This window comes from Plodia interpunctella, chromosome 3 (genome assembly GCF_027563975.2).
Source record: "Plodia interpunctella isolate USDA-ARS_2022_Savannah chromosome 3, ilPloInte3.2, whole genome shotgun sequence".
Classification (NCBI taxonomy): domain Eukaryota; kingdom Metazoa; phylum Arthropoda; class Insecta; order Lepidoptera; family Pyralidae; genus Plodia; species Plodia interpunctella.
The window spans coordinates 3,896,791-3,912,620 of NC_071296.1; the positions used below are offsets into that span (position 1 = coordinate 3,896,791).

Consider the following 15,830-nt stretch of genomic DNA (forward strand, 5'->3'; position numbering starts at 1 on the left):
TGCGTTATCATGCGCTTGTAAATATCGAATATTCAAGCGGTCACTGAATGAACTTTTGTCTTTTAAAGTATTACTTAATATGTTTGCACATATCGATTCGCAGGTATATGTTGATACTTATACCAACTTAGTTACCGAAACGTATCTAACTACTAGTTGCCGATAATCCGCATTATGTGTGATACAAAACATGTACCTAATGTAGACCCACCCACGCTGAAATTGCAAAAAAGAACGAGAGTACGGAACAGAAGTTTCCAAACAAATTTTATTTATCTAACTTTATTACAAAAAAAATGTAAATAGCGGACTTAAACTAACTTATTTCAATCATTATGGAGTGAAGTGAATGTTTTTATTTTTATCATTTTAATCATTTTGTGCTTTTTTTCTTCATAACTTTACAGTGCACGCCCTTCAGTCGCGGATTCACTTCTACACATTCGTTATTCAGAGCTGTTATCGCGATCCTGAATGCTAATGACGCTGTAGCTATACTATTCCCTCAACAATCGACTAGAATGAGCCGCGTTCAAAAAGATTTTGATAATTGTTTTTGTAATTTTAAACTCAGTCCGAAAAAATAAAACGTAAAGTTTTGACCGAAATCTATAAGTATATGGGAAATTCCAAAAATATTGGTTGAGTTGAGACCACGTCTTCCGTAGACCGGCAAAGTTCGTAAGAAACAAATTGCCTGGCTATGCCGCTCCCTCCCTCCTGGCCCAAGCAGAATGGGCAAACACAAGAAATACTGACTTGATGTCGTCAAGCATGTTATGAGTGCCATTGATCTGACAACTAGGGATGCCGACGATCGTGCGAAGTGAAGACGAAGAAGTAGGAAAACGATCCCTGGGCCCCGACGCTTAATAGCTGCGGTAGGAACCGGGTAAACGCTCAGAGAGAGATTAAGCGTAAAGAGGTAGCAACGTTCTATTTCTTAAAATCCAATGTATACCGTAGCTCCAACATCAATAACCACCGGGCCGCCTACAGACAGACAGACAGTTTTACTTCGGTTTGAGTTTCTTGAACCAATCTAGTCTAAGTCTTTTTATTTCACCTTGAACATGCGTTAGCATTTTGGTTCAATGTACACACGTCAAATCTAACTTTTTATTTGAGGGTAGATGACTATTTTTATTTATTTTTTTCGAAACACCAATGAAAAAATACTGTGATATGAAAAAATATAATCACACAATTTGGACTCGTCCAAACGCTCCATAGTAAATGATACTATAACGTGACGTCACGATTACGTAATATTTTAGCGAAAAAAGCTAATTTGTTCAACTTCATCATCAGTAGTTCATCACTAATGTCATTAGTGATGATTCTTTAAAAGTTGTTTCAAAATTTATGATTTTTATGATGTTCCGAGTATATTTTTGTAATTTTAGAATTTTTTGAAATGGAATTTCCAACAACATTAAATCTTGGTATAACGATATAGCTCCATTGTTACAGTCTATGAATCATCACAATTATCTTTAATATATCTATTTTTAAGAGTACACATATCTATATCTATCTGTACTATTATTATAAAGAGGTAATCGTGTATGGGTTTGTACGTTCGAGGCGGGTAATCTCCGAAAATACCGAACAAATTTGAAAAATTCTTTCACGATTAAAAAGTTACATTATCCAAGATTGCTATAGGCTATATTTTATGTCAAAATTCCCACGGAAGCGAAGCCCCGGGCAACACCTAGTTTTTTATAATTTACTGACCTTGTCTTCTACCCTATTTCCCAAAGGATTTGTGTCACTCACTTATAATGTAGGTGTATATTAACTAGTAGGTATGTGTTTCATAGTAAATAAGTATGCGTTATATTTTTAGACGTGACCTTTCACAATATTCTAATCTGTAATTAAATTTATAATGAATTCACATAACTATGAACTTAATAAAAACAAGATTCGCAGCTAAGTAAGTCAATTTATTTATAATCATATAAATAAAAATATTACAAAGTGTTCGGTAGTCTATACATTTTTACAATTTACATTTGTTTACATTGTTCTTAATATTTTTCGGCCAGCATATGGAATTTATGGCCTATTTCACTACTATCCTGTCTGACATAAAATCATTATCACTATGAGATACATTGTAGTCTTATTAGATCAAGTATAATATGCCACTTTATTTAGCAAGCAGTGAAACAGATTTTGCTTTTCTACTTTTCGTCTGAAAGAGAATGCACATAATATATTCATAGAATTTTACCCCAGCTTCGGTGCAAATTGAACTTTTTATTTTATTTTATTTTATTTATTCAAACAACAACAGCCATTCTTACAAAAACATTGCATTATAAGTTAAACTTACTAATTATATCTATACAAAACAAATCCGGCCACAAAAGTTGTTCACAATTTCCTTAATGTAGGTCTCCTTAAATTTAAAACAATTTTAACTTTATAATAGTGCTAATAAGCATCATTACATGCAAAGTAAAATATACATACATATATATACACATACACATACATATATATATACATATATATACATATACATATATATATATATATATATATATATATATATATATATATATATATATATATATATATACATATACACACACACATACACACATACATATATATATATATATATATATATATATATATATGATGAATAATTAAACTACTATACTATATTATTAATAGAGTACATAAATAAATAAAACTGTAGCAGAATATTAATTAACAAAGTTAAAATAAATAATATACTTAAAATAAAGTGATTTATAATAATATAAAAAAGTATAAACAATAAACTATTAAATATTATAGTAAGGTCCCTTTGATCGCATTCAAAAAACTTCTTTTGCCTGCGATAAAGGGGTCGGTTTCCTTAAATTGCGAGTTATATTCGTCAACTAAACGAGTCAAAACAGCGTTCCTTCCATAATTGGTACGATGTGGTGGGACTGCGAAGAGATGGGTGTGCCGTGTGCGGCGAGATGGAACCCGAAATCTGAGTTGCTCCAGAAGTTCCGGGCAATCAAGGCGCCCTCGAAGCAGGTCAAACAGCAAGCCCATGTCCAATACTAAACGACGCTTCTCAAGCGTTAACAATTTGAACTCCTTGCAATTCACCCGGTATGTGCCTTTGTCAACTTTAAATTTGTAAGTTAAATGATTAAGGAATTTTCTTTGAATACTCTCTATTCTATTCTTATGTATTGCATATATCGGTGACCATATCGGACAGGCATATTCCAGAATGCTCCGAACTTATTAGCTCTTTTCACTTATATATTAGTTATCGCTTGAGAGAATAATCTAGATATTTTATTAGGTTGGCTGTTTGTTTTGAATGCTCAAAAACCAAAATCTGAAATGTTAGGTAACATTGCCACCGGGGCAAGGTCATTTTTATGCATTCTCCTTTATTATGGCGTCTACAATATCGCCGACCGAAGAACATTGCCTAGTTTGTGTGAGAGCTTTTATTTAATGCAATGAAAAACCCACCAATGTATGGCGAATCCGCCAAAATACGGGGAACTTTTTCGCGACAAGTGCTCGATATTATGATCCTAACGTAGTATAAAGATCAAAAGACAGTTTACGAATTCGCCCTCGGTTTATTAATTACTCAGTTAAAACATTTTATATACTAAACTAATATGGAAGATAAAAAGTTACAATAATATTCGAATGTTAATGAACATAGTTGAAAAATACAACAATAAAAACATATATTAATATTAATACACGAAAACCAGTATGGTTTTCGTGTATTAATATTAATATATTTAACGGAATTTAACAAAGTACTGAACAAATGTTATAAAGAAATATAGCACGAAGTACTGAAAAATAGATATTATTAAAAAAACGAATATCTACGATATGTTACATATTTCGTTCACTAGACGGCAATATAAATTTCCTATACTGATTTTACTTTTCATTCAAGTTTGCATTGTCCATTTTTAGCTTAGGATTTTTTAAATAACTGCCATAGAATATTTCACAGAAAATAAAGATGCATCAATATGAATGAACTAATCTAACAGGTACTTATTGGTGAGGCATCGTGTGATGATCATTCCGCATCTAATTCATCTGTCTACATCGTTGCAGGCGTCTTACGACTGCACATTTATATGAACATATTATATATATTATATGACTCAAATGGGAATCTTAAAAATATACGTACACTAGGTGTGTTTGTTAAAAGGTAAATAAAATTAGTTTTTAAGACGGACAAAACTGAAAGATAGTCGAGACAACACCTATGAAGACAAGACAATCATATCGTAAAATTTACGTAGTTTCCAGCTGCCCTAAAAACGAAAATTTGTGTTTTTAATATGAAAGCAAGAAATTTGTGATTTATCACAACACAAACGAAAAATATAACTAAAACAATTAAACTTAGCACGACTAAAAATATTCGAAAATGGTAATTACTTCGCATCGTGAAATTTTCGCTACGAATATCACAAAATTTTCCATTATTATTCCGATCACTCAAAAATATTGACAATATGTTATTAAAAAAGACAAATAGCGTCAGCCTAATATCTAACTTCATAGGACGGACGAGGTGTAATTTTGGAGTCAGTACATCAAATTAGTCCAGTATATTTCGCGTGAAAGAGTAACAAATATACACATATACATCCTCACAAACTTTAGCATTTGCAGCATTGGCAGGATAGGATGCACATAAATGTACAAGAAAATATATAGTGCGCCTCTTGTATAGCGTACAGACTATACATAAAGTTTTTCTTTTGCTGAAAGTTATAAAATTTTTATATTCCACCTCGTCTATACTATTTCGCTAGTCAGTAATATTTAGCTACATTTACTATCTATTATAGTACCATTATATAATACAACGCAAAATCCTTCAATCAAACGGTCTCATTTTTGGCAATTTAATTACCATTTTTAAAAATTCTCCTTATCTGTCATTAACTTAATTTTATAAATTATTAAAAATAAACCGACAGTCTTAAAATAAAAGGCAATAAGCCAGAGCACATGCTGTATGAATACAATTTAGAAGCCACATTAACATCAACTGAAAAACGATAAATTGATTTATTTAGATCTATTTAGAGAGACTACGCAGAGGAAGTGAGATTTGTCTACCCCCAATGAAATGGGAATGACGATATATATTTAGAGAGACATCGGTAATAATATGTATCTAAGTGGCATTATAAATGTGGCTTTTAAATTATCTTAGAAGGTATCTTTAGTCGTACAATAAAAGTATGTATAAAAATGAGTATAAGATTGCATCTAGGCATCACAACTCACTGGAATATTAACGTATTGATGGCAAACTAGGTATAATATCATTCGTTTATACATATTACAAGGCACAGGATGATTTACACACGTGATGTTCCACTATCGAATTCTTTATCCAATATATCTCTTTCACCTTAAGGAACATTGCGAATATAACAAGATTAAATAGAGATATTGCTCAAAAAATCACCTATTTATTGATGAAACCCGACATAAATGGTCCAAAGATATAGTGTGCGCACACATACGTGCAAAATGGTTATACACATTTACGTGTACAACCTTTGCTTATAAGCAAATTAGAGCCCATACAGTTATTTATTTAGAGTTAGAAGGCCTCGGCGGCGCGGGACGGTGCGGGCGGGGCGCGGCCTCGTACACGTCGTCGTAGCGCGGCGCAGTGTGGCCGTCCTCCCCGATCTCGCTGTAAACGTTACTCACCGTGTCGGCGACCTCGTCGTAGGCGCCGCGCGACGTCGACGCACTCGATCCGTAGAAACTACTAGAATAATTACCATACTCCACGTTCTGATACTTCATAGCGGAGTAATTCTTAGAATTCTCCATCGAGTCGCTGAAGTTCCTCAACTTCTCCCCATCCTCCTCGTACTTGGGGACGTAAATATTCTTCTCGTAGTCGTTCGTATTCTTCGTGCCGGTCGGCGTCGATAATTTCTTGTAATAATCTCTAGTTTCCAATATGAACTGTTGTTGCGCGGGATTAGCCTCGTAGTTGTTGTACACGGGTATGTCGTTGTATCGACTGTCGGTCGAAGGACGGACGTCGTCAGACGTTTGGGCGTCGCCGTATATACTACCGTTTGAGTAAATGTTATCACTATTAATATTCTTATATCTGAGATTCAGTGATTCGGAAATTCTATCGTCGAGCGACAATTCCGCTAGAGCGGCGGCTACACTGGGCTCATTGACGTTCCTTTCCATAGAGAGAGCGTTAGAATTGGCGTAAGTCGTATTAGGTATAGCACCGTAATGAGAATTGTTAAGAAGCGGCGAGTTGTTTTTGATCATATTGTTGTATATTTGTGTCGTGTGTGAGCTGGTAGACGCGTGGAGATTGTCTGTGGAGTATCTATGAGATTCTTGTTTATTTTGAATTATATCCGTTGTTTGTATATCGTAAATAGGTCTCGCAGTGGCCTGGCCGGCCGCAGGCCAGAATTGTGTGGTGTCGAAGGGGTCCGGCTGTGGAGTCAAGGTGTTGGGCATAGACAAATTATCTACAGACTTAGCACCATAGAGTTTGGAGTGGCTCTGGCTGTGTTGCGAGTTGAGGCTGTAAGACGGAAGGCTCTCTATGCTAGGGTCTCCCCAGTCTGGCTCGAGATCTGCAATAGACATATCAATTTGTGTGATATTGATGACTAGATAATATTTATAAAGACGATTTTTACAACTACCTACCGCCATCTAGTGAAACGGAAGATATTATAACTTATAGCGATCCCTGTCTAAACGTAATATTATATAACAGTTAACTACTGAACTGGGTAAACCATAATTACATAAGGATATTTAAATAACTAAACACAATAATTAAATGTCTTATTGATCACTTTTATTAATTGCGTAATTTACTCTTTTTTATTCTCATTGGACTCCAAAAATCGTGACGTCATAATACATTACTGTCATACAAGCTAATGTATTGTTTTTTGTTTTTGAAATTAGAAAAAAGCATCTGATTTGACTAGGTGGAAAATCGCCAATTGAAAAATATAACTCACTGATTTCGGGCACGTCGATTGGTTCGTCCAGTATGGACACGTTGTGGACGGAGGCCGAGGCCGGGGCGTCGCGAGTGCACGGCGGCAAGTCCAGGTCGATCAACAGGTCCTCTTTCACTGGAAATCAGAATGTTTTTTTTTTTGTAACATACTTTGTCTTTATACAGTAGAAACTAGAGAACTAGAGGGCGCGGTGTGTTCTTGGCTGGTAACACTGGATATTTGTCAAACAATCTTGACCATTCCATTTGGTATTGCAAATAGCAAAAAAAATGTGGTTTGATAAACTCTTTATAGACTGTACTGAGATTATTTTTTATTTGCATATGCAAATCAGACATTTCATTGGAAGACTAGCCTTCAACTTGGCAACATTCACCTTGGCTTAAACTCTTCGAATAAGCATCCCTCGTAGACCTGGAGGTCCTTTCGGCAGCCTTTAGCGTCCTATCATTGATAAGCTTGTTATAATTGAAATGTTTGCTGCCCGTGTTCCCGGCACGGGTGGACGGGGGTTGCGTGGACTCTATGGTGCGTCGTTTGCGCAGGACCACAGCGTCTGTGATGCCGTTGGATGACGTTGGACGAGCTGGGCTGGATGAGGTTGATTGGAGGGAAGCTAGAAAAATAATAGATAGATAGATAGATGAACTCTGCACCATTTACAGAAGAAACGTGTTATAACTAGGTATTCAAATAATAAACGGATTTATCGCAAAAGCATTTTCTTCCAGCCCACTTTTGGGTGGAAAGAGTAAAAGTGAAACGTGTGGATGCAGTAAAATAATAGTAATCAGCGCCAGAAACTAAAATAATAAATAGAATAACCACTTGAACTATCACTACTATTTGAGAACTAACATACAAATTTTACGCAGTCGGCAAACAGTTTGCTGAACTATTGCAGGCTTATGGTCGTGCGGTCCTAGGTTCACAATATTTGTTTCAGGTGCAATCGAGAACTTAAAAAAGTTAAAACATTTTACAAAGTATTATCGCGATAATCTCTATGTATATAAAAAATAATGACCGTGAAGTCATAAAAATGAGACAGCTAGTATAAACTGTAAAATAAATTAAATAATATTGAGGCGTGTGCATATCATTAAGCAAACAAACAATTTAACAACACACCCAAGCTGTACATCCAAATAATGAAGGTACAGAATGTTAGTCCTATCCTAATTATTAATTTTTAAATAAACTTGCAACCAGAAAACTAGTACTTTAAAAGGGGTACTTCTGTGCCCTCGTTATGTCCATCGTCGATATGTTTTTCTGGGCGCATTTTCCACAACTCCCATTAGTCACAACCCGCGACCGTGATAATATGGCGTTACTCATAGATTAGCGATTTCCAATGCTAACTGATAGATTGACGTATTGAAAACCAGTCCTGCACTGAATATAAATATGGTACTTGTTAAGTGCAATAGCTATACACAGCTATAAGACTAATGCGAACAGCATGGTGAAAATACATCAAAATATTTTTTTCATAATAAACTTCTTTTTGTATAATACATTGATTTGTACTTTTGACCTTTAGTAGAATTAAACAGGAAGTCGACACTTGTAATGTCTTTTTCTGTACTAACTCTAAACGTAATGGATTTTAAAGGAATGCTTAATTTAAAAAATTACATACATATGTAGTTTTACGATAGTTTCTGATTGTCTACTCCATTACCTTATGTCACAACTATTTTCTCACTATTGTAACTCAGGACAGTGCGTTTCAGTGATCAACTCTAGTTATTTATGATGCTTTAATTTTTATGGGCCTTTATTTGGGGGTCCTTTGCTAACCATATCTCCACGTATATTTAGGTATTTTATTGTTGCTTTTAATTGTATACTTTTAATACATAATTTGTAGTTTGATGTAACTGTTAATATCACGTATAAGGTACTTGCTAATGAAAACATGGAAATCAATTTCACTTTCATTAGTGAAAACAAAAGCTGTGAGCAACAGCGCACCATATACGATACGGTTCGGTCACATTCGCATAATCTAAATGAGGTATTGTAATAACGTAATAGTAATCGTAACAAACACATGAGGTTCGTTTTAAATTTAAATGACTTGACTGTTTTTAGCTAATGTTTCACTATTTGTCACTAATACAGTCAACAAAACATCACATGTCCAATCCAACTCAAAATCAATTTAAAATCGCCAATATTAGACGGATTTGAAATTCGGCATTCAGAAATATGAAATAACTAATATACAACTTCGATCATTTTACTTATTATGTCGAAATTTTTATAATACGTTTGATGAATTTCACATTCTCGCGGTAAATCCAATGAAAGAAAACATCATGAAGAAATAACTCTTGTTAATGTTTTACCAGACATTGTGTGTAATAGAGAAAGCAAGTCAATTAACATTGCCCAGGAAGTCGTGTGTGTTACATTCCACATAATAGCCACGACTAAAAAAATAACGTGTAACCGATATTGAGATTCAAGACCTAAGTAGGATATTAAAATATTATTGCAAAATTACCTTTTCGCACTGGAGACAGAGTTTGAGACTTCTTTGCTAATGCTCCATGCTTGATCTTAGTCGTAGACACTAAAGTGCTGAAAGAAAAAAGTCAACAAAACTATTAGTTCATGGTTATAAGGCCAACGCACACTACACTCCACGGAAAGGATTATCTGAGAACAATGAAATAGGAACTCTATTACTATTGACATACAGTGCGAAATTGTTTACCGCATAGGAAATCAGCCATGTACGTCGAAATCGAACTGTTGACTATAGTATGGAGCGTTAGATGTGTTCACAAGAATTAAGTGGATAGTTTTTTTTTTTGTACCTTGGAAACAGCCCCACTTCAAGGCTCCTTTGGTTCTGGCCCTTCCACCAGTGGAGCTCGGGCCGCTTGTCTATGAGCACGATGCCGTCGCCTGCTTCGATCGTCATCTGTCCTTGTCTCTTGTAGCTGCCATAGAGAATCATTGATTTAATAACGACCGTAGACAATTGGTCATAAACGTACGTAACGGTCATTGAGAAGTGTTATGTAGTTAGCAACAACACTAGTGATTGTATTTCCTCAATTCAATATTGTTTATATTGGAGTACTTATTCATATACTAGAGTATGTCCGCGGCTTTGCCCGCGTCCTAAGCAACTTATCGCGATGAAATCTATACCATATTTTAAGTTAGAACATCCGCTATACAACTGTGAAAATCGCATCAAATTACATGTACAAGTTTAGCGTGATGCGCGAACAAACATACAGACAGACAAAATTAAAAATAAAATTGTTTTGGCTTCTATTAGTCCCATAATTATTTTATCTTCTATATGTACAGACATAGCCTACTAGTTTTATTATATGTATGTGCTTTTACGTAATCGTTTGGAACTTTTACCTTGCTGAAAAATTGAGTTATCTATAATATGTTTGGGAGCAATGTGATTATTATGTGATCGCTGGCATTTGTTTTATTAGGTTTTTATAGTGTACTTTATTATCAGAACGATCCTTTGATTTGTGTATATATTATATTTTATATGTTTTTATTATTATTCCGAGAATTTATTTTCATGTTTACTGGTTAGATATTAGGAATGTGCTATTTCATACCAATGTACCCGACAATAATACTATTCAATATCAGAAGCAGAAAACAGTACAAAAATAGTGCAGAAACAGATCCAAACGCGCACGCAAATGTATCCGTGTATTCGATCGCTTTGTAATTAAAACGTAACCGTGGTAATTCGTTACTCACGCTTTCAAAAACTAGGAAAGTACCATTGTTATCTGTGTATCAAGTAGTTATGATGTCAATGGCTTGTCATTCCTCTTTGTGTTTAAAATTAGTTAGAATAGGCCCTAATTTTATCGACTATCGTTATTGTTCAATTTATATCACTATTTCTTATTCATTATCCTTATCCTAACGTATTATAAAACAAAAAAAAAAAACAAAAACAAAGTCTTCTACCGCGTCTGTCCTGTTCGTGATAAACTCAAAAACGACTGCACGGATTTTCATGCAGTTTTCACAAATAGATAGTGTAATTCCTGAAGAAGGTTTAGGTATATAATTTATTATGTTTTTACGAAGAGCGAACGGGCCGCTAGTCACTGATTAAAATGGGCAGACTTCCATAGTCGGGTACTATTTGCTGACATGGGCAAATCTTTACAAATCTTGCACTGGAGCTGGAGTCTGAACGAAGCTCCTCACAGAAACTTTAATCAAATTAATGGATATTGTGAGATGAAATAAATATTCTTATTAAAATTGAATCAAATTTACCTGAGGGCAGCAACGGCAGTCTCGAACTGATTGGTCTCCATGTATCTGAGAATGCCGGCGAAGGTCGGCCTCTCCTTGGGGTTGAGATCCCAGCATTGCATCATAAGCATGTACACGTCGGGCGGGCAAGCGTTCGGCGCGGTCAAACGCTGGCCTTCGCGCATTATTAATCGCAGAATTTCCGATCCGTTCAGGCCTAGAGTAGGTCACAATTGCAGTTATAAATACATGATAAGCTAATCTCAATATTATAAATGCGAAATTTAATATGTTTGTTACCTCTTCACAGTCTATCTACTCAACCATAATAAAATTTCGAGAAGTTAATTTTGCATACATGTAGTTTCAAGAATTGAGAAGGACATGGTGTACCTTTCATCCCAGAAAAATAACTGTTCCCGTGGGAAAATTACGATAAGTATATGTTACAAAAATTTCTATAGCAAATATAATCTATAATTATAGGAAAGATACACACGATTGACAGTATTGTGACGTGATTGACATCTCACAGCTATACATACATACCAGCTTCACACACATATTGTGGGAAAATCCATAACAATATACATACAAATAGGTAATAACAAGGTAGTATATAGAATGTAGATAGATACCTAATCTAAAAATATTTCTTTATAAATAAATAAATAAATATAAATATATATATTAGGACAAATCACACAGATTGAGATAGCCCCAAAGTAAGTTCGAGACTTGTGTTATGGGATACTAGCTCAACGATACTACATTATATAACAAATACATAACATCCAAGACCCGAGCCAATCAGAAAAAGGTCATTCAAGAACCCGGGACCTCTCGGTCCAGTGGCAAGAACTTTACCACTGCGCTACCGAGGTCGTCTTTAGATTCATTATAACGTGCTAATCTTACAAAATGTCATAAATTCGAAGTTTGTTAGGTGGATGTCTGTTGACTCACCTGTATCCAAACTTCATTAAAGCCAACAGTCGGCAAAAGCGAACCGATTGTAAAATAACTCACCCATCCAGGGTTCCTCGCCAAAAGTGTACATTTCCCAGAGGGCTACTGCAAACATCCAAACATCGGAGGCATGAGAAAACTGCCTGGTTCGTAACGACTCGGGCGCACACCAGGGGAAGGGCACGCGGCGGCGCTCGCTCATCACATAGCAGTCGTCCGCATCGGGCAATGCGCGCATCAAACCAAAATCACCAATTTTCACCTGTTCAAAAATATTGTTTTCATCTTAAACCATAGATAAATATAGGTAGTCACACACACACACACACTGTCGTGGTCTAAGTAAGATCCAACTTAGACACCACAATTTTATGCTCTGGATTTGGTGTAATTTGAGATTGGCACGGAAATCTGGCCCAGTGATGATATTGTTATCTAATAAATTTGACAAGAAAATTATATTCCGAAATGACTGCTCATACTTTTCGATTTCGATCTCCAGGCTAAGTTTTACTCTCTTACTTTTTACACCAGGCTAAGTTTTACTCTCTTACTTTTTACAGCTATTCCCTTAACAGTATCATACATTCTGACAGCTCACTTTATCCAGTGACAACCTTCCTTTATGTATGAAAATTCCTCCAAATCAGAAGACCAAAAGATAGCAATACAGTGTTTTGTTTAATCAAGAAGATTGATATGACAAGGCTTCTGTGTATTTGATGGATGTGATTTAGTAATTACGTTTTCTAATTTGTCATCACACTTCAAAAACAATAGTAGATAGATATATTTTCCATTTATCTATGATAGTTTAACATTAGGGTAGATGACTAATTTTTATATCGGTAACTATTCAAAGGCCAATAGATTATTAGAAACACCAGTGATAAAATTACTGTGATAATGACAATCACATTTTTGGACTTGCTTGTAAATGCTTCATACTATACAATACTCTAAGGTGACGTCACAATTGAGTAACATCTTAGGGATAAAAGCTATGTTTGCTCGACAGCTACCTTGCATTTATGGCGATGACTTCTTAAAATGTTTCAAGTTTTTCATTAATAAAACACTATCAGGTTCAGTTGATCCAAAGCCTACTTCTAAATTATTTTGAGACTACATATTGTATTTACCATTTTGAAATTTATATCAAGTATGTAAATGTACATATAATTTAAGACTTACCAAATCCAAAGTGGAAAGCAGAATGTTTCTGCATGCAAGGTCTCTATGCAGAAACCTGTTTTTCTCCAAATGTGCCATACCTGCAGCCACTTGGGTAGACCACTTCAATATGAAGTTCAATGACACCTTTCCATTCTGTGCTCTAATGTAATCCAACAAGGCTCCCATGGGTGCCAGCTCACACACCATCATCAATGGATGGAAGACCACCCCATGCAGTTTTATTAAGTTTATATGTTTCAAACTGTGCATGGCTTCTACTTCTCTTCTAAAGTCATCATAAATACCGGGCTGGGAGAAGGCATCTGCTTTCAAAACTTTGACAGCTACCGGGATGGTCTGTTGAGGTTGGCTTGATACAACCCACTCTCCTTTTTTAACCACACCAAATGAGCCATTGCCCAATTCATTGTGTAATCTGTAATAATAACTTCAATTGTAGTTTTACTTTCCTAGAAAAGAACTTTAGTGGGATGTATCCAAAAATATCAACAAAGTAAAACATTTTTTCAATGTTATATAAGTATATGAAATAAGTATGACATTAACTTGAAAAACCCAACATCTAAATTGAGAGAATCTCCCCTCTATATCCTAATCCTAACTAATATTATAAATGAGAAAGTATATTTGTTTGTTACCTCTTCATGCTCTATCTACTCAACCAATTTCCTTGAAATTTTGCATACCATTTAGTTTGTAACCATTAAGTTAATTCATAACCTTTTTATCTTCTGCGGGGCTTCTGACCAACACCCCCTTCCTCCTAATCAGCCCCTCTATGCTTCGGCTGCTGTGTAGGCGGACGTAGTCCTTTTAACCTATCATAACTCAAAAGCTAATTTCCACAAGTTGAGTTATACCTCCTCCCCCAACCCCCGCTCCTGTAAACTATATTGGCGTGGCAGAAGAAGTACAGTTGAGCCAATGTTTGAACCTATAATCAATCAAAAGGGTGAAATAACTCACATGATATCTTTTTCTAAAATTATACAAGTATTTCTTGAGTCTGTTGGTGGAGTTTGTTTCAGGGCAATATCAGTTTTCTCCCTTGCAATGGAACTAGATGATGACCCAAACAACTTATTCCAAAACTTGCGATTCCATAGCTGCAATTTCTTTTTTCTAACAGCATCAAAAAGCCTACGAACTCCAGGCTTGCTGATGCCAATCCTCTCCAAGTCTTCTGCGTGTACATAATCAAAATGCGCCAATCTGGTTATCTACCAAAACATTACAAATATGAAACAAGAAACAATACATTGAATATCCAGAAACAATAATAATTAAATATATATAAATATAAATATAAATATAAATTAGGACAAATCACACAGATTGAGCTAGCCCCAAAGTAAGTTCGAGACTTGTGTTACGGGATACTAACTCAACGATACTATATTTTATAACAAATACATATATAGATAAACATCCAAGACCCGGGCCAATCAGAAAAAGATCATTTTCCATCATGACCCGACCGGGGATCGAACCCGGGACCTCTCGGTTCAGAGGCAAGAACTTTACCACTGCGCCACCGAGGTCATCTCACAAACACAAATGTTTACCTGTAGCTGGTCTCTGATTGGTAAATAAAATTGTTCAAGCTGCACATTCTGAAGTATCTCACACAGCCAATCTGTTCCTGAATCCATTTTAAGCGAAGCAAATTATTAGATCAAGACTATATATAATATCATCTCAAGCAGGAAGTTCCAGACATGAAGTGTGAGAAAATTAAGGTATTATGATAACCTGGTCAAACAACATAATCAACGGTAAGTTATGGTTGAGCTATATCTTACTTAACATTAAACTAGTAACAATTATCACGAAATTTTATTTCCATTTTCATTTAATTATCGAATTACAAGCACAGCAACCGTATCCACGCAAAAAATGAAACTGGAAATTTGCATTGCATTGCATTGCACGCATAGATAAACAACAAATTGTCACTGTCAGTTGTCATGTCACAAATGTCACTCACTGTCAAAGTCATAAACACTACTTTTTATATTTTATTTAAATATGATAGGTAGGTAGTACCTAGGTATTAGGTAACGATTATACTACCTATTCGGTGTTACCTATAGACAAACATCTGAGGGGCGAAGTGTAGGTTTGTATTTCACTTCCCACTATCGAATCAAGATGTAGAGAACCAATAAATAACATTGCGGCGTGATTGTCGTTGCGTCACAATGGCGCACTGTGATTGGTTAGCTGCGTCTCACTGCAAACACTCGACTCGATGGTGAATGTAAATAGCAAAGTCGCAGCACCCTACGCACCTATAAAGCCATATCTAAGGTCGTGAATTTTGTTTCTTAGGATATG

General features: G+C 35.3%; 1 protein-coding gene across 1 annotated transcript; it reads right to left on the reverse strand.

Moving 5' to 3' along the window:
- Window positions 1–1,931: 1,931 nt before the first annotated feature.
- On the reverse strand, window positions 1,932–15,445 carry Ack (Activated Cdc42 kinase). Its single transcript, XM_053769366.2, has 10 exons — window positions 15,059–15,445; window positions 14,460–14,713; window positions 13,491–13,908; window positions 12,357–12,558; window positions 11,349–11,544; window positions 9,887–10,012; window positions 9,571–9,647; window positions 7,432–7,671; window positions 7,053–7,169; window positions 1,932–6,653 (listed from the first exon to the last, which is right to left on the reverse strand). Exons 1-10 carry the CDS (start codon window positions 15,143–15,145, stop codon window positions 5,623–5,625), a joined length of 2,748 nt encoding a protein of 915 aa, XP_053625341.1. The 5' UTR covers window positions 15,146–15,445; the 3' UTR covers window positions 1,932–5,622.
- Window positions 15,446–15,830: the final 385 nt, after the last annotated feature.